At 55.1% G+C, this 26,653-nt stretch overlaps 1 protein-coding gene across 6 annotated transcripts; it reads right to left on the bottom strand.

Annotated features, from left to right (window-relative positions):
- Window positions 1–177: 177 nt before the first annotated feature.
- On the bottom strand, window positions 178–25,980 carry LOC141748335 (actin-binding protein WASF3-like). Of its 6 annotated transcripts, none has more exons than XM_074600251.1 (10): window positions 25,704–25,970; window positions 14,496–14,654; window positions 12,999–13,133; window positions 12,709–12,862; window positions 12,266–12,383; window positions 11,947–12,122; window positions 11,286–11,552; window positions 10,413–10,795; window positions 9,509–9,713; window positions 178–289 (listed from the first exon to the last, which is right to left on the bottom strand). In XM_074600251.1, the coding sequence occupies exons 2-9, from the start codon at window positions 14,626–14,628 to the stop codon at window positions 9,556–9,558; spliced, it is 1,524 nt and encodes a 507-aa protein (XP_074456352.1). In that variant the 5' UTR covers window positions 14,629–14,654; window positions 25,704–25,970; the 3' UTR covers window positions 178–289; window positions 9,509–9,555. The 6 variants fall into 6 exon arrangements, with proteins under 6 accessions (XP_074456352.1, XP_074456351.1, XP_074456347.1 ...); XM_074600250.1 differs by having other exon boundaries at window positions 25,791–25,970; XM_074600246.1 differs by lacking the exon at window positions 178–289 and having other exon boundaries at window positions 8,753–9,713; window positions 25,791–25,980.
- Window positions 25,981–26,653: the final 673 nt, after the last annotated feature.

The following is a 26,653-nucleotide window of genomic DNA, read 5'->3' as shown; positions in this document are numbered from 1 at the left end:
TACAGAGATGCCACAGCTTTCTGCCGCTGCTTCTGTGCCCTGGCCTCTAACAGAGAAGGGATATCACAGGGCTGATTGAAAACTCGCAGCAAAGGGACCCAGCGAGGGCAAGCTGACAAAAAAGCCGAGCCCAAATCTACTTTAACCTCTTAAAATCTTTATTTTTTTTTTTTTTTTAAATTATTACCACATGCATAAAGTGTCAACAGTTCGGGATAAAGATGACATTTTTTTTGAACAAATGTAGTTACAAGCGGTGCTTCGGATCGTTCCAGGTTTCCTCTCTACCCTGTACAGAAGAAAGCTCGTGTTGCGACCGACGTAGTCCCTACCTTTCCGTCATCGTGTCACAACAGGCAGAACCCACAACACTGGGGAGAAATACACTTGTTCACACGTAGCAACTGGGGACGGTAGATAGACACAAGCAGCAACATCTACTCACCTATTGACTAAGTGCACATGGTTAAAAGACCCCATTAGACAGTGAACATCTCCTTCTTTTTTTAATGTCAACTATATAATAATGGAAATCAAGTTATGGCCTGTAATGGGTGACCCTCCCACGGGAGAGACGCCTGTCTCCCATCAGCTGCTTCTATCAAAAGGCAAGTTGAAGGAAATACAGGTAATACTTCTGCCGGTATTAAAAAAAGGAGCCTTTTGCAGCAGCATCAGGGCAGCCCCACTGATGCTGAGCACCCTGGGAAGCCAACCATCGGGCTGGCACCCCCCTGTCCCCACTGTGCCACCCCTGCAAAGCTGGAGCCAAGCTCTGTAAAGACCGACCCCAGCCCTGGCTCCAGGCTGTACATATGAATTGCCAGTACCAAAAGGGGAAAAAACTGCTGTTAAAATGCTTGTCTCAAGCTGGCCGCTCACGGATGCTCTATTTCAGGAGGATCAGTTACCCCAGTGCTCCGGGAGGTCTCCCTGGTTCGTAGCTGCTGAGTTTGGGTAGTGCAGGGTGGGTTTGGGCCGTCTGAGGTGCTCCCAGCCCAGCCTGGGCTAGCCTTGATCCCTGGGCTGCTGGGTCCAGGGCACAGGAGACGATCCTCGCCTGCCTTCAGTGCCCCCCCAAAATAACGCTCCTGCAGCGCCTGGCCTCACCCAGAGGTGCCTGTGCTTCTACTCACTCTGAGGGTGATGGAAACCTGGCAGCGAGATGGCTCCTGTCCTGCCACTGCAGCTGGCATTGCCCCAACAGCACTGAGATGGGGCAGGAGGAGGAAGAAGAAGAGGAGAAGGAGGAGGAAGGCTCTCCAGCCTGCACACTTGTCCCACAATGCACATACACTGGAGCGAACCCACCAGCACGTGCGTGTCCCACAGCAAAGTTGCGACAGGGTTTGTCCCCTCCCTACATGCCCACCGTGTCCTCTTGGGGGACTGTCCCTGTGCCGAAGGTGCAACGTTTGCATGTGCACTCAGACACGTGTGGTTGCCGGACCAGTATTTCCTTGGGTTGGCCAAGATGGGAGTAAAAGCTGCTCCCAAAACTACACCTGCGCAAGGAAGAAGGAATCCCAGCACATACCTCAGGGTCTGGGTGGGTCCAGGTTTCCACCCAGGTGAGGACAGGCTAAGCATCAGGAATACTTGGAAATGCTCTGCCCTATCCCAGCTGGGGGAGCACACCCACCCCGTGGAGCCCCGTGCTCCTCATCGATGCAATGGGGACCTCCAGAAAAGGCACTTATGTCAGCAAGGAGCTGTCACGCCGCTGCTCTCCCAACACGAACACGAAACCCGAGCCCGATGCGTGACACAGCACAGCCAAAACCAGAGGGGAGGAAAGTGCCAGCAACGCTTCAGCATCAACCCAAACTCATGCCAGAATATCCTGTTTTGCCTTCCCCTGGGCAAGTCAAGCAGCCCCAAAATGAAGGAAGTCTATTAAGATGGGGAGCCATCAGCCCCGGCGCACTCCTAAAAATGCATTTTGGAGAAAAAAAAGGGTTTTTTTTCTTTGTTTTTCCTAATCTTGTCTGATCTGAGATGAAAGGCACCACAAAGAGAGGCCCCATTTCTGGAAAACTGGCCAGAACTAAAGGTAGACCTAAAACATGTCAGTATAAAAATAACTTTGGTGATGGTGAGGGGGGGTGTTGATGCTCCTAACAGTATCCAGTATGTGGAGACCTGGCAGAACTGTGCCAAAGATGCTCCAGCTGCCAGCAAGAAATCAACAACTCCTCAACGTGCATCACCGTAACATCATTAGGCCCAAAGTCCACTTTGTTTCTAATGCAAGGTTTTTATGGTTGTTTTTTTCAATGTAAGAAGTGGCTTTCTATGGAGTAAGTGTTCCCAGCTGAGACATCAGGCACACACAAGCACCAGTAACAGGTGAAAATCAATGGGCTTTGAAACACTTGAGCTGGGGTGGGGCCTTCAGGAAGAAAAACACCTCCTACGGTGCTGGAGCCCCCTCTCTTTGTTGCACTGTGGGGTGATGTGTGGCTCGCTTTTTCTTAGCAAGCGGCAAGTTTCTTAGGAAGTAACTTTTGAAAGTGGTTGTGGTGACAGCTGTTCCATTTTTTGGTGGCTAGCTGGGAAGCAATGCTGGGTCTGACCTTCCTTCAACGTCGGGGGGAAGGAGACAGAACGGCTTTTCCTTCTGGAAATCATGTGAGTTGTTTCTTTGTGTGTTTGTTATTCTTTTGGGGTGGTGGTGATTGTTTCTTTTTAGATTCCTCAGCTGAGCTACCCCCAAATCAAAGGGTAACTTTTACATGGTTGACCTTAATGTATCAGCGTGGTTTATACAGTGCAGTCTGTGGACCATGAATGGTCTGGAGGAGCAGGTTGCTGGAACTGCTGTTTTCTAACTATTGAAATACACAGTAACGGCTGTGTGTTGTGGTTTTCTGCGGTTAGTTCACATCTTTCCCTCTTGGGTGTCTATTCCGCAGTATGCGTTATCTCTTTTGTATTTGAGGGTCAACACCAAAACCAGAAGAGGGGCAGCAGAGCTAAGGGAGCACACAGACAGGCTGCTCTGGCTCATGGGCAATGCTTTGGGGTGGTAACCTGCTGGGACAGATCTACAAGTAGAGGTGCTGCAAGCCTGAAGGAGGGGATGAGGCAGAAGTACAAACGTGCCAGGTTTGAAGAGATGTCCTGCATGCACCTCCACCATCCCCTGGCCCAATGCAGGGTCCATATGGTGGTCCTCCCTGGCGTTTGCCGACCTGCTTCTCAAAGACCTCCCATGGTAGAGCCTCTGAGACCTGTTTCAGAGTTTCTCCATCCTCACCTTGAGAAAACTTTCCCTGAGATCTAATTCAACTCCTTTCTGCCACTACTCAATCCCACGCCTTGCACTTTAGTCCAACACACATGGAGAACAGGTTTATCCTCCCCACTGCCCTTTGTGGCTTTGCAGCTGGTTTTACTTACCTGAGGTTTTTCCTGTACAGAGTGGTGGGAACACAATTAACCTAAAATTATTTTCTTTCTATTTTGTTTCCTCCTCTCTGCACTCTTAATGCTTTCTACACAGCTAAGTGCTGGAACTGCCGTTGGGCTGAAAGTCCCCCAGGGCCAAGCCAGTCCCCTTGTATTGCCACCGTGGGAGAGGCGTGCAGGGAGAGGCTCATTTCTCGCACACTTGGGCTCACAAGCCCCCAGACACAATGACCAACAGCAGATTTAAGCATGTTCCTGCTAAGAGCAAAGGACTACAGAGAGACTTCTGGGTGCTGCTCTGAAGGTGACACCTGTGGGAAGGTATCTATTAGGAGAGATGCCTGTGGGAGGGTGACGCATCAGTGATCTACCATCATGTAGTGCTATGGAGATGTCTGTGGCCTCAGGGCCCTGTACCAATGTAAGACAGACATTAATATTGACAATGTCACATCAACGTTGCCTTCAGGGGACACCACGTCTCATCCAGGTCTTGCCTGGGGATTTGCCGCAGCAAGAGCCCATCTCTCGCTTCAGGCTCTGCCTCAGCCTAGTGACACCATCAGGATGGTGTCTTCCTCCCACCCTGCCTGTGGGCACAGCACTGAAGGCTTTGGGGCAAACCTCTCACTGAACTTCTTGACTGTGTTTTTTTTCTTCTCCTTGCCTCCCCCAGCAAAACGCAGGCACTAATCTCACCTGGAGAAAGCAGAGCTTGAGAGAGTGACCCTAGAAAACCTGGGGTTTGGTAAAGGAAGATGAGATTCACCAAAAAAACCCAACCCCTTTGACTCTCTAAAAGATAGCAATACTTCAAAGTCTAGGCTTGGGTATAATCGCCTGAAGGAGGACACTTTCTACGAGCTTAGAGGCCATCAAATGAATTGCATGGGCAGCTCCAAGTGTTGGAAGGTAGCTGCAATGGTACAGCTAACGTTTCTTATCGCATGCACGGTCATCCCAGAGGAGCACAGCTGTCTGGGGACTGGAAAATGTCCACCTTGAGGGCATGGTGACCCGTTCAGAGACAAAACCAGCACGTCTTGGTGCTCCAGTACTTTGCTTAGGCACTTTTCCATGGGGATAGTGGAGAGACAGGAAAGCCCCACTGCTGCCACCAGCAGGGGGATGCAGTTGTGGTGCTGGTCGTGGCGTCACCTAAGGAAGGGACAACAGCCTTCCAGGTGCTGCTGCCCAGTGGAGGGTAAATTCATGGGTGAGTGAGCGTTTGAGGCTTCTAAAGTGCAGTGCAGGTTATATGGTCTTTGCTGTAAACTGTAAACTCCTCAGGACAGAGTCCTTGCCCTTACTTTTATTTTTTTATCTGTAAAGTGACATACCAGCTGAGAAAACCTTACCCCTAAATAACAACTACTACTACAGGAAAACAAGAATCATGGCAAAAGGAACAGCCTGTGCTCCCCTTGCCAGCATCCCATGATGGGGAATGCTTCTCATGGTCCATCCACAAGGAAATGGCATGGTGCACCTGGAAAGCACCCTCCAAAATACCACCTCCACCTGCCTCCCTCCAAGTGAAACTTCCATTTATCGTCAAAGCTGAGGTGTTAATTCAGGCTCTGTTCCCAGGGGAGTCTGCAAAGCTTCAGTTCAGGCTGTTGGGTGTCTTGAAAGGGTGACAGAGATGGAAAAACTGCTGGGAGAAACTCAAGGGCTCTCATGTGAAGGGAGCTGTCTGGAGAACCTGTGTTACACCTTATGTTTGTCACCAGAATAAAACCTTCCCAGGATAAAATATCTGCGGAAGCAGGAGCTCTCATAGGATGTGATGCTTCCTCCTCCCTATGTGTCTGCCCAGGGTGGAAAATCAGAAACCACCCAATCCCTCCTTCTTCCTTCAGGACACTGATCCTCTAAGACCCACCAGAGTCAACAGCTAGCTCCAGCATTCACTCAAAATCAAGGAGACAGTGAGGGTGAAACACTGGAATGTCAACACTGCTAGACTTGCACCAACCTTCATGAAACTTGAGCAAGACCAGACTTCACACCTGATGTAACCCTCACAGGCAATGACTGGTGTTCCATGGGCACGGTGGTCCCCATAATGTCCCTTTTCAGACAAATCGGAGGTGTACAGAAGGTTCCTGATAGACCTCAAGGACTATACCCTTCCATTAATATCTCTAAGCAGAACCAAACCGGATTATTTACTCTTCTGCTGACTCCGGCCTGATTCATTTGTGTGCGCACAGAATATACTTCCCCCTGTTGGCAGACTTATTTATTATTTTTAATCTATGCCCATAAACTGGCAAGTAGGAGAAAGCAGATAAAATGGAAAGAGGAACTCTCAGGAGATCGGTTGGGCTCATTAAACGTTTGGCACTCTGTGATTATCTGTTGGCAATGAAATGCCACTGCTATATTTTAACATGGAACATGATACCTTAATGTACAGGAGAATCTCCTCAGCCCACTTCTGGTACACTTGAGAGAGGAGAAATTCAATCATCTGTGACCTGAATTGTATTTTTAATGGCTGACAAGCTAGATAAAATATTTAAATATTCACTTTTATATCAGCCCACATGGGGATTTGAGCATTTCAGATTGTGTAACGCAGCATGGCCTACTTTTGGAAGAGTATAAGGAAATAGGCACATATGTACAAAATATTGAGTAGGCAGCATATGGGTCAGCCCGCTGGTGTTCATTAGTATGGCCCAACCAATTCCAGCAGAGCTAACCCAGCCCAGACCAACCAAGGAGTAGGTGTCACTTGTCTTAGATTTCATAGGTCACCTGGGCAAAAAAAAATAGATGAATGCATCTAAAATAAAGATGGTCATCCTCAAACGTGGTTGAGTCCCTCAAGCAAAGGCACTGAGGACGTTGGCCTGCCAGCAGAACTGGCCTTGCAGGAATGGCTGTATCGTGAGATTGGGGCTCTCAGAGCCACCACGTGCTTGTCCGCCTTGTGGTGCTGCCGGGAAAGAGCTGGGAATAGCAAGAGGCACCATGATCAGACCAGAAATGGGTGTCTACAGCCCACGCTGACTATACAGGTTACTTCTCCACTGACTACGCAAGAACTGAGCAATGAGCTCTGATGTAGACATCTCACTGGGGTCATGGCCGTTCAGATCCCTGGAAGAGCTGGGTCATGATGTCTTCAAGCAATGGGCAATGCCAGGAGGTTATGGTCCTGCTGATTTGCTTTGGAGTTGAGCATGTGAAATGGGCTTGTGTCACCGGGGCCTTTCCTTAAGCAGACGGTAAACGGTGAGGATGTGCTGAGATGTCCCAGGAGAAGAGGATGGTGTAAGAATGTAAAAGCACGAGGAAATTGGGGTAAGCCTCGCTCCCTGCACCCCTGAGGCTCCCAGATGTGCATCTGCTCTGCAGATGTGGCCCGTGTACAGGGCAGGCAAGGCTTGAGTTACGTGATTATTGAGCATTTTGCCATGCAAAGGCATTGACCCTGATAGTAGCACGAGTTGACTGCCTGCTGCCAATCCCAACCATGGCAAAGTTGCTGTGAGGTGGCATGGAGGCCACAGGGACAATCCTGGCACACCAATGGAGTCCCACCAGAATTATCACAGTTTCATGTGACACACATAATGCAACTAGTGCATGAAAAGAAGGGTCCCAGCCTTTTAGGGGCACTCAGCTCCTCTCCAGTTGCCACCAGGATCAGCTCAGCTTCCCAGAATTGGGACACTCACAGACCCAAGGGATGAGCCAACCCTGCATGTCCCAAAGTCCCTTCCCTGCCTTCACGTGCTGGTGGGACCCCCCACCCCGGCTCTGCCCAAGCCCCACCTGGGTCCCCACAGCTGACTCTGCAGCCCTTTGACCACCATAACAGGTAGCAGTAGCTCCGCCAGCCCTCTGCTACTCTCTCTCGCAAAAAGTTGTTACTCTTCCTAAAATACCCACATAAACCCAATTTCTCTTCACATACAAACAGTACCATGATTGCATCTGTATTAATAACTCTCCGCAACAAATACTACCAGGCGACTCTTAAATGTTGCCCTGAATTTCTACAAGCCTTTCTTCTGAACTTGCTCCAGGTCAAACCCCAGCTGCCTTGCCAAGGAAAGCCCGTTGTGGGCACCACTGGGGCTCTCTGCCTGGGCCAAAAGCTTTTGCAGCTGGTTCTCTGCATCTCAGAGGGTTGACATCAGAAACGAGAGCTGTTGGGAGAGCACCAAGCATCAGGAATTTCCTGGTCACCTGCAGGACACCGTGTCTCCCTGCCTCCTTTGGCCAGTCCTGTTTCCTCGGGTTTTGCAGATGAGCTGTTCCACGTGTGCTGTTGCTCTGCTGCTTCTTGCCTGCGCTGCCCTGCCTGCCTGCAGTGGGAGCTCGTGAAACGGGAGGCACGGAGCCTCCCTGCCAGCCCCTGGGGAGGCTGACCTGGGAACCGGGATTGATCCGTAGAGCTAATCCCAAATTGCTGGGTCTTCTTTGCGTTGGGAGAGGCTGCCCCTCAACAGGCGGAACGGGACAAGCGCCTGAGCAGCTTAAACGGCATTAGTGGTGCCAGGATGGGGAATTCTGGGGTTAAATCCAAGGATTTTATTTGCAGCTCCTGCTCCAACAGTCAGCCCTGCTGAAGTCAAGGGGAGCTTTCCCTAAGGAAAGGGGACCGGACCAAACCCAAGGATGTGGCCCACAGCAGGGCACCGTCCCCTAAACCCTTCCCCAACCACTCTTGCCCTCTCCTGCATCCACACTGCCCCTCGTTCGAGGCCCCTGCTCAGCACCACGGATGCGGAGGTGTGGGAGGTGTCACTTCCAAGGGACAAGAGACCATTTTGGTCAGTCAAGAGAAGGGAGGGCTCCTGGGGATGTTTCTCAGCAGCTGGGCAGGGGGTTCATCTCATCTCACCATGAAGGGTTTCTCACTCACCAGGGGGAAAATGAGCAGATAGTAGGGCCATCATTCAACATCAGCATTTCTCAGGGTGAATTTAAGTATCAGCTTTTGAGTGTTTTGGGTCCAAGCCATTCCCTCCCACCTCCTTTACAGGTCTGGTCACTCCTAGATAGTCAAAATACTACTTTTGTAGCCATCACCTATGTGGCTACTGGGTTGACTGGGGAGGTGGACTCAGAGCCCATCTTTTCCCCAGAAGAGATGCAACATGAGGACTTGGTTTCCCCCCATTCAGGGACTTGTGGTATGTGGGAACACAAGAGAGGACCTTGGGACACCATGTCAGGCAAGTCTATGGCTAGTCCTGGCCCATTTTCTGCTGGTGGGGAACCTCTCCCAGCCCTCTGCAGGCTCTAACTCCTGATTGTGATATTTTCAGTATTTCCCACCTCCTTACTCTGCATTTTGTTTAATTAATTTTTTTTTTTTCAAATAACGCTGGAATGGTGTAGCACTAAGGCCAAGGAGAGCTGGGCTTGGGGAAGCTCCCTGGACAACTCTGTTCCCGTGCTGGCAACCCTTTTCACCCAAAGGACAGCACATATTGCACATTTCAAAGCCCGGACAAGCGCCGTGTCTCCCTGCCAGCTGCACAAGCCTTGCCTCCATGCTCTTCTCCCAGAAAAGGTCCTAAGGATGGAAACCGGCTCAGGTCACCAATGCCTCGGTCTTCTCCAAGGAGCAACAGCATGATGGTGACCATCCCTATGCAACCGCGGCAAAACACAGTGCATCGCTCTATGGGGAAGGAGCCTTTGGAGCTGCCCATTGCAGCAGAGCATCCCCAAACCCAGTGCGCGGCCATCCCTGCATGCCCATGGTGACCCCAGCTGTGCAACCAGCCTTCTTCTCCAGGAGCTTCTCATTGACACGTTTAACATCTAGCTGAAAAAGTACTTCTGCCTCTGGATTTCCCTTCTCTAGCAAAGCACACTCAGGGCCAGTCTCTGGTCTTGCTCCAGGTGTAAATCTGGAGTAATCCTATTAACCTGCCTACAGAGCATTTTTGAAGTCATTAAATGTGAAGGTGCTGCTAATTTCTGGTCTCACTGCCTCTGAGGTGTATCCTACCAGTGCTGCTGCTGCCCGAAGGGTTTTCAACATGGTGTAAAAGCAAAGCTCCTGAATGAGCGGGGCCGCCCGCGTTTGTTGGCATCGAGGGTTGGGGAAGGCGCCTATACACACCTGGGACGGAGCCGGGGAGCTCCGTGCCAGCACAGCCCTGGGGCCCCTCAGTCTGACCACTCGTTATCGTCCAGCTCGGAGTCGTCGTCGGACTCGCTGTACTCCACTGCGATCCGGCGGGACAGGATTGTCGCCACGTCGTTGCCCACAGGCTCTTTTTTGGCCTCTTGTTCCCATTGCTCCTGGACTTTCCGGAGTTGGATTCCTACGGTAGGGAAGTGGAGGAGGCTTTAGGGGAAACATGCCCAGCACCCATGGGTGCACCCCATGTGCAGCAACACCCCCCCCCAGCTAAAAGTATTGGCTGTAACAAGATGGCTGCAGCCCCCTTGCAGGAGGATGGACGCGATTATAAAGCTATATGAGAGAATCATAGAATGGTTTGGGTTGGAAGGGACCTTAAAGATCACCTAGTTCCAACCTCCCCACCATGGGCAGGGACACCTCCCACTAGATGTGATTATAAAGCTCCAAAATAGAATAAAGTTCCTCCTCTGCTTCCACTTGACTTGAAGAGGTTGAATCTTTTTGAAGGTTAAATCTACGATTTGACCTGAAGATTGTCAGGAAATGGAAATGGGAGAAGCCTTGGAGCACATCATTTGCCACAGCCTGGAAGGAGGCCATCCACACGAGAGCTGTCGGTCATCCCTGTGGGGCTCCATCCCACCTCTGGCAATGGATTTCCCCACCTCCCTCCAACCGCTTCCATTGCATTTCCTTCCCTCCCCAGGTCCCACCTGGGTGCCACCATCTTCACACATCACCTGCCCACCAGGGGCTCGTCTTGCACTCAACTAAGCCAATACCACCCAACTCTACACCAGGAGGTATTTTGCCACCGTGGTGGCAATGCTGGGGACCTGTCCCCCACCTTCCAACTGCCACTGCCCCTGACGCTTACCCCTGCGGATGGCTGCCAGCAGGTCGCTCCGGGCATCGCTCATGGGCATCAGCGGGATCTGTGGCTTCCGTGGCTCCATGGCAGGGGCCGGTGGCGATGCCGAGTGTGCTGGTGAGGCAGTGACAGCGGGGGGCCCTGGCGGCGGTGGTGGGGGTGCCACCGGGGGTCCCATGGGGCCGGCCTGTGGCGGGGAAGCGGAGTAGGGGCCGGGGGGTGCGGGGGGTGGTGAGGGCGCATAGGATGGGGGGGCGGCTGAGCCGGGGGCCAGCGCAGGGGGAGCCGAGATGGGGCTGTCGAAGGCGGTCTGCGCGGAGGGGATGACGGGTGGCGGGGGCGGTGGGGCGGGCGGCACGAAGTACTCTGCCATCGGCACTGGCTGCGGGCTGCAACGGGAGGGCAAAGCCATGTCAGCGGCATGAGGAACGACAGGACTCACCACCCATCCTGAGCACCCATCACCCATCCCGAGTGCCCACCACCTGTCCTGGGCACCCACCACCTATCTTGGGTGTCCAACTGGCTCTGCTGTGACTGTGTTTGCTCTGGACCCCGTATAAGCTCTGTCCCCACAGAGGTGGGGAGGCTCTGCCTGTGGCATGGGCTATGGGGCATGTAGTGGTGTGAAGGCAGCCAACAGCCCAGGGTAAAATGGTCACCTCTATCCACCTTGTCCCCTTATCTGGGATGAGGTTACCCCAAAAGTGCTCCAGACTGATATGGCCTTGGGTCTCACCGGCAGTTTCAGACCACAGTAGCTGCAGAGGAGGGCTCTCCCCACCAGATCAACCCAGAAATGGGGGGTCAGCCCCCCACCAAGCCCCTCTTCCCCTGAGCATCCCTCCGCTGGGAGAGAAGAGGCAGGCTAAACCCTACCCGTAATCCTTGACTACATGAGGTCTCGGCCCGTTGAGGATGGCCTCGGGGGGCTGCGGCACGTGGGGCTGCTGGAGGCGGTTGAGGCTGTTCTGCCGGCTGCCCGCTGCCGGCGCCGGGCGGTAGACGTGCTCCTGTTGGGGGGCAGCTGCCAGCACCCCCTCCTTGTGCTCTGCTGGGGCCAGGTGGGACGCCGGGGCCAGCAGCTGCGCCGGGTGGTTGGGGCTCGCTGGGTACGAGTGGTCGGCTGCATCCGACGCATAAGATCTACGGCACAGGAAAACCCAACAGTCGTACTCCTGGAAGTGGGGGCAGCTGGGTGGGGGGTATTTTGGGGTTGAGACAACAAAACAAAAAATAGCTACAAAACAATAGTTGTACAAGAAAGCAGAGATAGCAGAGGGGAGGAGGACACCAACAGAGCTGAACAAGACTCTTCCCTTAGCTGCTAAATGGAACGTGCTCTGACTTTATCCCAACACCAAGCCCACTCCTGAGGTCCAGGATGTGACCCCGGGGGCACCAGCTGTCCATGAAGCTACCACAGGTTCCCAGCTTCTCACCCCGACCCTGCTGTGGGCAGCGTGTACCCCCCAAAGACGGAGAAGAAGAGAAAAGCAAAGGAGAGCCGGTAAGCTAACACGTAGTCGGTAAAACCTGCCTATTATCTGGGGACAGTGATCCTTCCGATGACGCCATGTGATAGGGGGATGGTGAGAACCTGTTATCGGGTCGGAACTCTTTATCATACGCCATCATGTTCCACTCCAGGCGCCGGTTGCGGGCTTTCCTCACTTTCTTCACCTCCCGGGTGGAATCCTCCACCAGCCGCTGCTCCTGGGGGCACACACAAGCCACGGCTCCAACTCCAGCCTGGCTCCTCTGGACCGTGAGCGGTACCCAGGGAGCATCGCCCGGGCTCGCAAGATGCACCCACCGCAACAGGGGGGAGCACCCGGTGTCCCCTGCCTGCCTGTTACCTTCTGCCTGCGCTTCTCCTTTCTCTTATCTTCTGTCGCCTGCAACATTTTCTCCTTCCATAAGTTGAAGAAGTAGGAGGGGTCGGTGTAGAATTTGAGGCCATCCTTTTTGTCGTCCCTGGTGGGTTGGGGAGGAAAGGGGGTTATCAGCCACAGGAGAAGACACCCTTCCTCTGCACAGGGGGGTTTCGTACTGTCATGACCATAATCTGTTGCCCCACCATGAACACGTCCAATACAGTGGTCACTATCTGCAGTACCACTGCGTGGGGTCACTTGTCTCAAGTGCCCTACGCCATGGGGATGGTGGCACAGCAACCGGAGAAAACAGCCTCGCAGCCCTCACCAAGCAGCAAACGGGGTGCACCCCCGGATGCCTCTCCTGGACAGAGTCCCCAGAACCCTCTCAGTCCCCCCAAGGAGCGATGTACCGGCTGCCCTACCTGTAGGGCGTGAGGATGTTGAGCGGCGGGGGCTTGTCGCAGCGCTGGTACATCTCCATCACTGGGTTGGGGATGGAGTTGCGAGACACAACCTGCTGGTTCTGCACCGTGGAGCTCTTGAAGGCTTTCCGCATGTTGATGTCCTGCAGCGAAACTGGGGGTGCGGGAAGGACAAGGGATGTAGGGGTGACCTCAGCCCCCCAAACTGGGCACGGCGGGTGGTCTGGCCCTGAGCATCTCCCACCCGCTCGTACCTGGCCATCACCCCAAAAATAGCCCCAGCCCCTCACCTTCCTCCACGGTGGAGTCCAGCTGTGTAACCTTGATGACCAGCAGGTCCACCCTCTCCTGCAGCGAGTTCATCCGCATGTAGAAACTGTTGGCTTCGTTGAACAGCTCGCCAAAGATGTCCTCTGCGTGCCTGCCTGGCAGAGGGCAAAGCGCGCCTGTCACCGGCAATGGCAGGAGGTGGGCAGCCCTCTCCCAGCCTGTCCCCTGGACCGCATGCCCCAGCATTGGCTCCATGGGGCTCTCTCCCCAGCCTTGTTTTTTTGGGAGCTGAGCTTCATCCTCTCCCAGACCCGGCAAAACGCTGCGCAGAGGGAGGAGAGCACAAACCACCCACCCTTCTCCACGCACGAGCATCCTTTTCAGCCAGAGCGGTACCTGTGGGAGGCACCAAACCATGGCGCTGCTCATCCTAAAAAGCCTTTGGATCTACTATGGCCAAAAAACTACCATCACCCCCTGGCCATGAGGCATCACCCGCAGAAACTCAGCCCTGAAGGTGGAAAACTAAGAGCAGGGCAGCGGGGAGAGTGCTGCAGCAGGGAGAAGCCGCGATTTGTTTCACTTCAGTAGTTATTTTCCGGCAGCGCTTGGTGCATCGCTACGATAACTCTTTATTGGGGCTGTTACTACCACAGGTCTGAGCGGGGCGCCTGGCAGAGCATTGCTGACACCTGCAGGCTACAGCACCCAGCCCAGCACCTCAGCTCCTCAGGGTTTCCTCCAAAACCACATATCAAACAGCTCCCGAGATCAAGGCGCTTTCGATATCTGCTCGGCCTGTCACCCGCCTCGTTCCCTGGATGAGCATCCTCATCCCATGGGTGCTGCTCCCGCGCTTCCAGCAGCTCCCTAAATAGAGGGTTTCTTTTTCCGGGAGTATTTTAGAGAAGAATTTAGTTCTGGAGAGGGGAAAAAGAGGAGAAGCTCTGAAGAGCCTGTGCTTCTCTCTCTATTTTAAGTCGATATTCAGCAGTGAAATAGGTTGCCCCTATTAAACCTTCACACTGGCGTGTGCAGTGCTCTCGTCCTCCCCTTTTCTGCTGAAATCAGTCCCAGGGCAGGAAGACAGACGAGGATTTAGACCTTTTATACAGACCTCTCTTTCACAAAAAACTCTAAGATTAAAAAATAGGTTGTTTTTTTTTAATCTTCACCCGACCTTCTTATTTCTGGCCAAGCTGAGAAGCAAGGGGCTCGCAAAGGCTTTTCGTTCCACTCTACACAGATGGGCTACAGGAGGAAAATGAGTCTTAAAAATGTCATCAAGTCCCCACTTTGGGCTTGGCCCTGAGCATCCTCCTTTTTTTTGTTTGCTGGATAATTCCCACTGAATTAGGGGTGGCTGCAGCCTGCACGGCTCTCACGTAGCCCTCGTTTCTCTGTGATTGGAACCAGAGCAAGTGACCGCAGCATCCCACCAGCATCCCACCAGCATCCCACCAGCATCCCAGCGCCCCGTCCCCATCCCAGGCCGGGATCACTGTGCCGTGACTTACTGAGGCTGCCCAGCTGCTTGATGATGGCAGCCAGCGTGCTGTTGGTGACACACTCCAGCTCACTCGTCACCCCCTCAGGAAGAGCCCCCCGGCACAGGTGCCGGGGCTCGATATTCCTCTTCACCAGCGGCATCCTGCCGGTGAGCCCTCACACCTCTCCTGGGCAAAGAAGAAAGAAAAAAAAAAAAGAAAAAACACGGGTTTTGCCATTTGCCTATTTTTTCTCCCCATTCCCTCTGCTCTCTGCCCAGGGGACTGGTCCTTCCCGCACCGGGATACGGAGGATGCAGCCTGCATGGCGGCAGCAGGGCTTTTCCACGCAGGGGATGCTCCGTGGGTGCAAACATCTGGATGCCCGTGAGTACACGGATGCCAGGATGGAGGTGTGGACCACGTCCCTACCCTTGTGCTCCGATGACAAGTCACCGTGCCCGTGGAGCCTTTCCCGGAGCTTACCTTCCCGGAGCTACGCTCGAACTGGGAGCAAACCCTCACGTGCTGCAGCCCTTGAGCCGGCCCCAAAAAGCTTCATCCAACCCAAAGAGCAGCCAGAAGCGAGCAAGCGCTTGTAATGCCATTATTTCCAGCTCAGTGCAAAGCTCTCCGGGGTTTTATTTGTGCATGCACTACACCCAGGCGAGCTGCCGCAGCCGGCTCGCCCCTGCTCTCCGCAGCATCCCTGCGTGCCCCCCGCAGCATCCCTGTGTCCCCCATTCCGCCTCCGTCCCCGCCTGAACCAGGGATGGTTCATTTTCTATGGGGTTCAAGGAATGTGGGGAGATGGCCGCAGCCAACAGCCCCATCTCCAGCGAGAGCAGCCGTGGGAAGAGGGACACAGGAGAGGCACCATGGGGTGAGGGCTGCTGGAGGCAGGTGACCCCATTGACACAAAAGGCGAGTGGCGCAAAACAGGCTGAAAAAGGATTAGAAAAAAAAAAGAGCATGTATTAACCACGGTGGCATCTCCTGGGGTACTGGAGCCTGGGACTGGGACATGGACAGGAACAAAGCGAGCGGTGACCCCACAGGCTTGCACAAGGGGGTCTTACACGCCACGAGTGCATCGGGCCTCAACTCCGCTCCCAACGCAAAGGCAAACTTGACGGCTTTAGCATTGAAATCGCCACAAATTCGATCCCGGGGTGGTAAGGACCAGAGAGCACTAACAACCTTCCCAGCTCCTGAATGCAGCAAGTTAAATCCCCCCTTTTTCACATCCCGGGCACCCCCCCATCCACCCCATCTTTCACAAAATCCGGCTCTGCTTTAGCAGCAAAGGAAAATCAGCTTCCGAGCAGAGCCATTAATAGCTGGGAGCAGAGCAGCCGGGCACCGACAACGAAGCCAGCAATTCTGATCCTGAACGGAGCCAGAAATCTGCAGAGTTCACATTTTTTGGCCCCGGCAGCACTGGACAGAACAGTTTCCCATTGATAGCACTCGGCCAGTGCTCCCGTCCCCCTGCCAGCTTCTCCGGAGTTTTCAAATGCAAATGCAAGCTCCCTCCATGAAAGAGCCCCAAAATTGTTTCTAAATCATTCATATCGAGCTTCCCAAAGGGCTGATTGTGGTGCCAGATCTGTACGTACTGGGGGTGAATGGCGGGCGCCGCTCTGCCCCAGGGCAATCGGGGCGCCGGGGGAAGGACCCAGCCCCGAACCCTCCTTGGGGTCACGCGATGCTTCGGGCTCAGAGCAAACCGTGTGTCCTCCGGCGCTTCCCAGAGCCACCGCACATGGATGGCAGGGCTGGTATTGTCCCCGGTTCCCCCAAAAAAACACCAAGAGGCTTCTGCCAGCTCGTTATTTTTTGGCTGAGAAAACCGTGAGAGAGTTTGCAGGGAAGGCTCTGGATACCTGCTGATGGACGTCTGCTCTGGCCACGTACCTCTTTCTGAGCACCCCCTGAGCCCCCCCCGGGCTGCGTAAAGAGATAAGCAACGCTGGCAGCTTCACCCTGAGCTCGCTTTGAGCCGGTTTTATGTGTCACCCCAAAATCCACACCCAGAGGCTGAGCCCCAGGACGTCCCCCAGCACGGTGGCTGCAGGGACGGCAGGGGATGGGGCAGAGCACTTAACGAGCTGCTCGGGCCCAGCAATTAGAAACAGGGAACAAAGAGCCATTCTCAGCATCCTCCTGGGACACAGCCACCAGCACCCAGGGCTTTTTATCTCCGCGCAGGGTCCCGGGAGGAATCGGGGCCACCCGCGCCTCTATCTCCCATGGGGACCCCAGAGGGGAATGAAGAAAAAAAGGATTTGAGGTCTGAAACAGTTCCCAGCAGGGACAGACCTGAAGACAGGCAGAAGGTGGATATACGGTCTGATAACAGCGTTTGAGACCGTGCCATGGGAGAGCACCCCTGGAGAAGAAAGATGCCTTTAGTCTCCTTGCCAAAAAGCCCTAACAAGACTCAGAGCTTGCAGCAGAAGAAACCAAGGAGGAATTGGGCACATGTGCTTAGGGGACAGGCAGCTTTGGCCGAGCCACAGGAGAAGCTGCTTTTTAACCACCCCAATTAATGGCTGCTAATGGGAACAGAGGGATTAGAAACCCCTGCCATCCCCTCCCACGACATCTGCCATCTCAACCTGCTGTAATGGTATCCCTCATCCACCAGCGGCACCAACCCCCCGACTGCTGGGTTGAAACCCCAACTTCTGGCCTAAAACCCACAATCTCAAGGCCTGTCCTGAGTCAGGGGAGTAAAATGCTTTGGATAGGGATGAGCTACACATGACACACCAACTTAATTTCTGTCCTCAGCGGCGTGTCTTGGCCCACACCTACCAAGAGGCTGCACACAAATCCTGAGCGCTGGCAGCTTGGCCTGAGCCCCAGCGAAGGGGTGCTCAGTTCTGCCCAGCACTGCTCCTGCTTGTGCTGATAGTTTGGGTAATTTCCAAGCCTTCGAGGAGGTGACTTTGGTGGCAGGTCCTCAGACCTCCAGGAAAGGGCTCCCAGGAGCAGGGCTCTGCCGGGCGCAGGGGTGACTCCCTGGTGCAAGGGGGAGGAGCCCAAACATGGTCAGAGTTTGGCCACGAGCAATTCATTATTTATTCCATATGTATGGCCATACTGGATCCCACCTCAGTGCTCAGCATCATGGGCCATCGCCAACGCACAGCATGGACCACTGTGGCACCCCCAGAAGAGCCAGACATTGCCATGCAACCAGTAAAGCCACACCTGGGCAGCTGCAGGGCCAAATCACCAGCTTCCCATGGGCACTACTAGCCCTTGATGGCCCTGAGCAGCCTCACCTGGGACCCACACCCCCACCCATGGGCCCAGGAGGTTATTTAAGCTCAGCTGGGAGCACTAGTCCTGCCTTGGAGGATGTTGCCGGTCCCCAGCCCTGCTCCTGGCCATGCCCCACTGGACCTCACCCCTGCAAGCAGCTCCTGCCCCAGGTGGGTCCCTTGGGTGGCTGCTGGCACCCAGGGCAAGTCCTGGGTTTGGCATGATCTTCATGGTGGGCATTGGACCTGTGTTGCAGCCTTTGTCCCTGTCTCCTTTGGTTCCTGCCTCCTGGTCACTTGATTCTGGGTGCGTCTGGGGCTGCCAGCAGACCTTGTCCTTCCAATCCTACCCTTCAGATGCTTTGGAAAATCAGCATAAGCCTCCATGATGCTTCATCTTCAAAGTCCCACTCAGGTTCAGGTGGTTATATGGGCTTTTCCAACCACCCTCAGCAGGGCTTCCTTCTCTTATTTATTTCTCAGGCTTCTTTAGGCACTGGCCGCTCCATGGGTGCAGGGCTCAAAGGTACAACCTCAACCAGCCAAACCTTCTTGCGATGACCTGAGCCTTCCCATTTCTCTGCACATCTGCGGGGTGTTGGCGTAGGGTGAGCATCTCTTCTGCTGGGTCTGGGAACATCAGCCAGATTCTGGTATTGTTTACATGGGCTAAAATCCACGTGGTTTTGTTGTCTCCTGAGTGGAAGTGAGGAGCCCTCAGTGGGATAATGTCAGTGTTGGGCTGCAGGAGGAGGAAAACAGGAGCCAAAACTCAGCAGGAATTTCCTGGAGGGGGAAGGCAGGAGGAGTGGGACCAGCTGGGGGCTTCCCGGGAGCTGCTGCCATGGTACAGGCCCTGCGGGGGGCTCTCCCATCACTCATCTTCTCTCCCCAATGGCTGCAAGAGTCGATAACTCTAAATCTTGCTGTACTGGGAAGCGTCACCAGTGAAAGGCAGCGGTGACAGCCCCAGCTGTTGGGCCAAGGACAGACTCGTTCCTGCTGGTGGTAAGTGGAAAGCGTCCACTTCTCCGCAGTACGTAACTGCTTCCCCAGGTAGCACATTGCAGTTTCCGTAATACATCTGTCAAACCTCCTTGGCATCCCACCAGGGCAGCGGCACTGACCCCTCTACCCCGAGCTGCCTGTGCTCTGGGAGGTGCGTCGGGCTGCTCAGCCCAGTTCCCCACCATTGCTCATCTAGCGGGGGGCAGATCACCGCAGGCCGGCTCACAGCCTTCTCCAGCCTGCAATGAGCCTCGGCATTCCCCATGGCCACAAATCCACCCCGAAGCTTGCAGTATCCTACCCAAGCTTGGCATCAGCTGGCAGAGATGCAGCTTCCCCCCTGCTTTCCAAACCAAGCAAAGGAGCTGGGAGGGGAACCATGCCCAGCCCACCGCTGCCCGAGCAAGGATCGGCTGAGATGCACAGGCAGGGGAGGTGCCGAGACCAGAAATGCGCTTTACCTTCTGCCCTAAGAAGCTGACTTCTGCAGCAAATTGGTCACAGCATCCCAAACCCTGGAGCTGCTGGTGCTGCTGAAGAGCAGTCCCTGCTTTCCCAGACCATGCAGGAGAAGAGTGCAGGAGGGCTGGAGAACAAATGCTGCCCCAGACGGCGACTGCCGTGACCGGTCCCTGCAGACCAGGCTGGCAGCTCACAGGTGACCCCTACAGCTGGCTCCTTCCAGATGTCATCCTTCATCTCCGCAGCCATCACATCTGACAGCGTAAGTCCTTCGGGTCCATCTGGGGCAGAAAAGCAGCTCTCGTTTTGTAAGAGGGTCCAAAAAACGGAGTTTCGTATCCAGTCATTGCCTTAAATTCTTGGCAATAGCTTTTCACATGTATAACTGTCTTCTCACTTCTGCTGCGCCCCCAAACCCACTCCCCATCTCCCGCTGGGCAGGGGATTGAGCTGTGACTCGCAAAGCCAAGCTGGATTGCCACAACTGGGTCCGAAGTAGCCTGAAGGATCACGCATGCTCTGGATGACCCTGCAAGGAGGGACAGGCTGGGTGACAACGTGTTTCTCAGGGGTTGGCTAATCCCCATGACAGATGTTCGGTGCACTTTGAGTGAAAATGAGACACTTTGGTCAGCGCTTGATACTGGCAGTCTCAGTCCCGGTGCCCTGCTTAATATTGCATGAGAGAGCAGAGAGAAGTCCTTCTGCTGTCACCCTCCTTCACTGAGCCAAGGTGGGACAGAAGGCAATTTTTGGGTTTGCTTTCCGTGGCTGGGTGCTCCCTGCAGGATAAACCTGGACTGGGAACAGAGCCATGGTGGAGATGAGCAGAGCTGGGCTGGGAAGGATGTCCATGTTGCAGACAAAAACAAATCAGCCATCTCAGCGTCCTCCATACCTTGCGTGACGGTATTGAAGCACAGCACCCAACCGGCTGGATGGCGTGTGGAGCAGCGGCTGAGCTTGTACAAAGCGGCCAAGGGAAACCTAATTCCTCACGTGTCAGACAGCCGAGACAAGCCCAGAGCTTGGATCTGGGGAGAAGGTGGGTAAGTGCGCGGTGAGCACACCCACGCCAAACCCTAAAGGCTGGGAGCTGGGCTCAGCCCTGCAGCGACGCTCAGTTCTGGGCCAAGCTTTGGGGGCAGACCGTTTGCTCGGCCCCTGCAATCCAAGCTCTTACCCGAACTGGGCTCCCCAGGGCGCTGCTGAGCCCCGAGGACCAGACGCTGCCAGGAACTGGAGGCCTTTGCAAGGGAGCGAAAGCTTTGGTTGGGTGCCAGGAGCTGGAGTAGTGCAAAAAAAAAAAAAAAAAAAAACAACCAACCCCGAAGTGGTATATTGAAAATCTATTATCCTTGAACAAAAGACAAAAAGGTTTAGGAATGGATATCAAAAGAACAAGAAGTGCCAGATCTGGCAATGCCTGTTCAGGACAGCAAGCCGTGTTTTGGCGCTGGCAACCTGGGAACGGTGAGGTGGGGAAGGGCTGCGGGGGCAGGGGGGAGAAGGAGACACAAGTCAGTCTTGAAATATTGAAAGGAGAGGAAAAAAAAAAAAAAAAAAACAAAATACCAAAAACACCCGAGTCAGGAGTCGGGAAAAGGAGAAGAGGCGGAGGTGACACTCAGCTGGGCTCGGAGGTGCCTGAAGGAGCTTGTCCTGTGGCGTTTGGCAGGAGGGATCCGGTACAGGAGAGGCTGGGAGGGATCCCCAGGGCGTGCAATGTTTCGGAGCAGACAGAATTAAGTGGCAGCTGCAAAAGCAGCAGGTTTGGGGGCTGTTGATTTGCGGAGCTCTGCCACAGAGCGTGCGGGAAACGGGCGCAGAAGGGTCCAAGGAGCAACAGGACAGACCTGCAGAGGACAGACAGGGCCGCCAGCAGCTACATAATGGCTGAGGGGCAACCTCTGGCTCAGGTGGCCCTAAACTCCTGCTTCTCAACCGCAGACGCTTGGCTGATGTGGGCCACAAACAGCCTCAGGCGGGAGAGCAGAGCCTACAGGGGCTGAAGCTCTGGTGTGTCAGGGGAAAAAAAAAAATAAAAAAATCAACCAGCAAAAACCGTGCAGGCGGCTCTTTGCAATGCAGAGAAACCTGTTTGCTAGAGCTGGACCAGATCTGCTGATTTACTTCACACAAAATGGAGCGTGATCTGCACCGCAAGGACTCGTTGCTCTAATTTACGAAATGCATCTGCGACCACTTTTTAATTTGTTGCTAGCCCAAATGACTGTGAACGCTACCAGCATGACAAATGTCATTGCTTTGTGTGAAGCTGATAATCACTCTGGAGCTATTGTCCAAAGGTTAATTAAATATATGAAAAACAGCCGGATCTCAAGCATTCCCCTTGCTTAAAATAAACCAGAGGGCAGAGCTTCAGTGAGAGTAAATTCTCAGGATTGCGCTGAGGCTGATGGGCATGGGAGAAGCAATGCCACTGCCTGTCCCCTCCTTGAGACCTCAGCATCCAGCTTTACAAAAGGTCTGGGGCAAGGGAAAGCATCCCAGCCCCATCCCGAGCAAGAAGGGTCAGCGCATCTGTCCTGGATGTCCCTCAAACCGGGACAACATCTCACGGCGAAGCGTCGGGTGGCAAAATACCTTGGGGACTGAAAAGTCACAAGATGTGGGATGCTGTTTCTGGCTCCCCATCTGCAGGCGATGGGCTCGGCGGGGGGCTGGAAGCCGGAGCTATGGACTCACTGCTGCCGCAGCACATGCGAAATGAGTTGAGAGGTCTCAGCCCTGATCCTGGGTGGCACGGAGGAGTATTCGCTGCCGGCCAAGAACGGACTGGGGCTGAGCTGCAACTGCAGGGAAAGGGTCAGGCCCTCCAGCCAAAGGGAGGAGGGAGCTGGATGCCTGGCTGTCCCCGCGGCAGAGCTGCATCGCTCCCCGGGTTGGGGCCGAATGGGTGACCTGTGCCCCATCGGGAAGGCACGGTGCCGGGAGCGCTGCCCGCACCTCTCCTCCGGTCCATCTGCAGCTCTCCTCCTCTGCTAACTCAGCCAAAGGCAGCTCCACCACGGCTAACAACTGCCAGGAGCCTTCAGCAAACCAACACTTCACAGCAAAGTGCAACAAAACGTCAAATCACAGCTAAAAATATTCCTAAAGAGTTTTATTAGTAAATGCCACAGTATTTTTTTTTTTTCCCTCCCCTTCTACTGCAAAATGCTTCAGCTCTAGGAACAGCACTTGACTAAATTGCCTCTAAATCACAAACGCCTCTGAAGGCTGAGCTCCGCAACACCAACCTTCGCCAAAAAGCCTGCTTAGGAGGATGCCATAAACACAACTGCCTTGCTACCTCGGGGTTAGCATAAAAAGCTCGTCCTGCTGCCTGTCTGCTTTAAAACAAACAGGCTCCTTAATGCTTTTATCTTAATGATGTTTCTTTACAGGTGTGCAACTAGCAAAGGCGGCAAATTGGCAAGCGGGTTTTCAGGCAGTTGTTTTCCTTGGGTTTTAGTTGATGCGGGGTTTGGTTCTGTCGTTTGATTTCCCAGAAGTGGGGAGTCCCCAGTGCCCCCTCCCCGGCGCTGGCCAGGGAGCTGAGGGCCACTTCAGTGCGTCCTTCCCATGCCACAGAAGGTGCTGCCAGCCCCGGCACCACCACCACCTTCTGGCTTCATCTCTGCTTCGGGTACAAACTAAATCCATGCAAACACAACACCCCGATACTCTAAATGCTGAAGTGGGGAAAAAAGGTGGGGATGAAACTACGCGTGGTCCTCCTCCATCCTCCTTCGCCTGCTCCGTGTGTGGCTCCTGTGCCAGGACCATCAGGGAGCCCCAATCTTGATCTTCAGAGGAGGAGCCAGGAGACGCGGTGGTGGGAACGGCAGCACAGGTCCCGGCTCTGTTTTGGCTGGAAAAGATCCCCGCTGGCCTGGGAATCATGTGTTGTTTTTAATGACTCTCTATCACCAAAGGAAAATCTTCAATGACATTTTTTTTCCCTTTTGTGCTGAGCTCATTAACAGAAGGATCTCTCTCGCTCGCCGGCGGTTTGTGTGAGCAGGACGCCGCTGAACAAACCAGCCTTATTCTCCCCAGTATAGAAGGCGCTTTGATAAACCCAGGAAACCCATGGCGAGCAGCAAGGGTCTTTCTGGGAACCCGGCGCTCGCTGCCTTTGGGAACAGCCGCGGGACCGGCATCTCCAGCCACAGAGCGCTCCCAGCCAGCTCCAATGCGGTTCCCTGCTGGGGCTGCGTCGTGTGCCCGGGGGGTCCCTTCCCAGGCTGCCAGCGCTGCTGCGCCGCCGGTGCCGTACGTGCAGCCCTGCAAAAACCCCGCGGGGAGCGGGGCCAGCTCCTGCCCGGGGGCCAGTTGCGTCCCCTCCGCTCGGAGACGTGCAAAACGGCGCAGCTCCGGCCCGTGGGGCGCAGCTCAGAGGGTGGCTTTTTGGATGAGCAGCTCCACAAAAAAACATTCTTCCTTTTTTTTTTTTTATTTTTTATTTTAACACTTTTGGCTCGAGGGCTGTTGTTCGTAACTTGTCAAGATCTTGGCATCCACAGCTGATTTGTCATCCACCATAAAATGGAGGATGAGCATCTTTGGTTCAGAACTGGGCCAAGGGAGATGACAGCTCAAAGCAAAATATGCTTCATCTCGAGTTTTCTCTGTGGGCTTCAGCTCCTCAGGAAAGGAGCGGACATTTGCGGACTAAGTTGCATCACAGGCATTATGTGTAAGAGCCCTTAGTGCTGTTTGCCACGGAAAAGCACGGTGCACGTTAACCTTCTAGCTGCCGGATGGAGTTCTGCTGGATGGATGCTGTCTTCAACCTCCCCTAATCACCGAGCTGTTCAACCTGCCACAGGGGATGCTACTGAGATACAGAAATGCCATCAAAATACCTTTTTTTTTTCCCCAAAAAATGAAACTAGCAACCTCTCTAAAATCCAGGCAACGCGATGCAGCAAATGAGAGGTGTGCCTTGGCACGCTGAAGTTTTGAAGATGAATTATTAATTCAGCCATTGCCGATCTGCCCGTACGTCCAGGTGCTGCGTTCCCCTCCTCCGGCTTGTGTCCGGCAGCGTATCCGGCAGCTGGCTGCCGTGTGCCGGGCAGCCTCAGACAAAGCGGCCACGAACTACACTCAAAAGCATCTTAATCCATAGGTATTTTATCGCGCTGACACCACCACGAGGCAGCAAGAACTCGAGTTTTAAGCAATAAAATTAAAGCTCCCTGCAAGTAGCTGAATCACCGAGCGTGGAGGCCCAGGCTCTGCACCCATGGAGGGGGGGGTGTGCCTGCCTGCAGCCTGCCTGCGGGGATGCCCCGGGCTGAGGGGACACCGAAGGGGCTCCAAATGCCAGGGAGGAGCCCGGGCTGGGTGGGGGCCATGCATGGCAGGTGCCACTAGGCTTCTGCCCTGCTCGGCCCCGTCCCCTCTGCTCCCCCAGCCTCACACCAGGCTGCAGCCTCCCGGCCCCCCCAAGCACCCCACATTCCCCATCCTGGGGGTGATGAGCCCTGCCCTGTGCTGGCTATAGGTGCCGCCCCCCCCAGCACAGGTGACCGCGGGCCCAGCATATCCTTCACAACGATGTAAAAATGAACAGCAGTGGTGGACCCTCCCTCCCCAGGATGCAAGGATGTAAAGTGATGCCCCCCCTGCCCCCCCCCGAGCAAAGCAGCCAGGTACCCGCCCCCCCCTTTCCATGCAGGAATGTAAAGTGACAGCACACACCCCCCACCATGCAAGGGTGCAAAGAGGCCTGACCCCCCCCCCCCATTCCCTTGCAAGGTTGTAAAGCTGCCAGGACTCCCCCATACAAGATGCAAAGCAATGCTGCCCCCCCACCCCCAATGCAAGGATGCAAAGAGACCCAGAGCACCGTGGTGCAAATGTGCTAGGTGGTTTGGGGTCCGTCCCCGCCCCCCCCCCCGCGATGAAAAGGTGCAAAGCAGCCTGACAGCCTCCCCTCCATGCAAAGGTATAAAACGACGGAGGATTCCCCCCACCACCACCGGTGAATAGGTGCAGAGTGACGAGGGACCCCCGCCCCACAAGGGTGCAAAGCAGCTCGGACAACCCCCTCCCAATGCAAGGATGCAAAGCGACAGCACCCACCCCCCTCCCACCCCCCCGCAATTCACGGATGCAAAGCTATGGGGGACACCCCTGCAATTCGGGGATGCAAAGCGGCCCGGCCCCCCCATGAGAGGATGCAAAGCACTTAGAGACACCCCCCACCCCACCCCACCCCACGCGAGGATGCAAAGCAGCCCGGACCCCCCCCCCCCGCCCTTCCACGCAAGGATGCCGAGCGGTGGAGGCACCCCCCCGCCCCCCACCTACCCCCACGCAAGGATGCAAAGCAGCCCGGAGCCCCCCCCACCTCAAGGATGCCGAGCAGTGGGGGATCCCCCCCCGCCCCATGCAAGGATGCTCCCCCAGGGATGCAAAGCCATGGGGGACCGCAATAAAAAGGCATGCCCCGCCACGGGGTACCCCCATGCAAGCTCACACATGGGTTGAGGCGGGGCGGGGGGGGGAGAACCCCCCCCCCACCTTCCTCCGTGCCGCATCATTCCCGCATCCCTCCCCGGCTCACCTCCGCCGGCTTTAAGGAGGAAGGAGAGCGGAGCGGGGCGGAGTGGGGGGGGGGGGGGATGTCTGTCTCTCTCCGCGGCGGCCCCGCGGGGGCTGTGCGGGGCTGCGGCGGCGGCGGCCGCTGCGCGCTTCTCCGCGCCGCTCCGCAGTGCGCGCAGGGCGCATGTGTCCCACCCCCCCTTCCCCGCCTCTCGCCTCCGCCCGCCAACCCTCCGCCTCCGCCCCGCTCCGCCCCGCTCCGCACGGTCGGCCCCGGTGCGCGGGGCCGGAACGGCACCGCGCACCGGGGCCGACCGTGCGGACCCCGGCGGCTCTTCTACGCTCTGAGGGTGGTGAGACCCTGCCTCATCCCTGGAGGGGTTCAAGGCCAGGTTGGGAGGGGGCTTGGGAGCAACCTGGGCTGGTGGGAGATGTCCCTGCCCAGGGCAGGGGGTGGCACTGGGTGGGCTTTAAGGTCCCTTCCCACCCAAACCATTCTACGATTCTGTAGGAAGTTCCATCTCAACGTGGGGAGGAACTTCTTTGAGGGTGGCAGAGGCCTGGCCCAGGCTGCCCAGAGAGGTGGGGGAGTCTCTGTCTCTGGAGACATTCCAAACCCCACCTGGACGCGTTCCTGTGCCACCTGCTCTGGGTGACCCTGCTCTGGTAGGGAGGGTTGGACTGGATGATCTCCAGAGGTCCTCCTCCCCGACCCCTGCCATTCCGTGATTCTGTTTTTGTAGCTGTGCGAGGAGCCGGGATGTGAGAAACTCTGTTTGCTTCCCCTTTGCTCTTCCACTGAGGCGTGTGGGGGAAGAGGGAGAACTTCAGGAGAGCAAGGGATGATCTGTGATACGGTTTGAGGTTTGGAGTGGGATGAGTCAC

This window comes from Larus michahellis, chromosome 9, assembly GCF_964199755.1.
Source record: "Larus michahellis chromosome 9, bLarMic1.1, whole genome shotgun sequence".
NCBI lineage: Eukaryota > Metazoa > Chordata > Aves > Charadriiformes > Laridae > Larus > Larus michahellis.
Note: the sequence above shows the minus strand (reverse complement) of the source record. Positions and strands in the feature narration are given on the sequence as shown.

Coding starts and splice junctions, on each gene's coding strand:
- LOC141748335 (XM_074600246.1), bottom strand. CDS start 14,628: ATGCCGCTGGTGAAGAGGAATATCGAGCCCCGGCACCTGTGCCGGGGG. Junction 12,123..12,265: donor AGGAGAAGCGCAGGCAGAAG/GTAACAGGCAGG, acceptor GTGTGCCCCCAG/GAGCAGCGGCTGGTGGAGGA. Junction 9,714..10,412: donor GCTGGCAGCCATCCGCAGGG/GTAAGCGTCAGG, acceptor TCCCTACCGTAG/GAATCCAACTCCGGAAAGTC.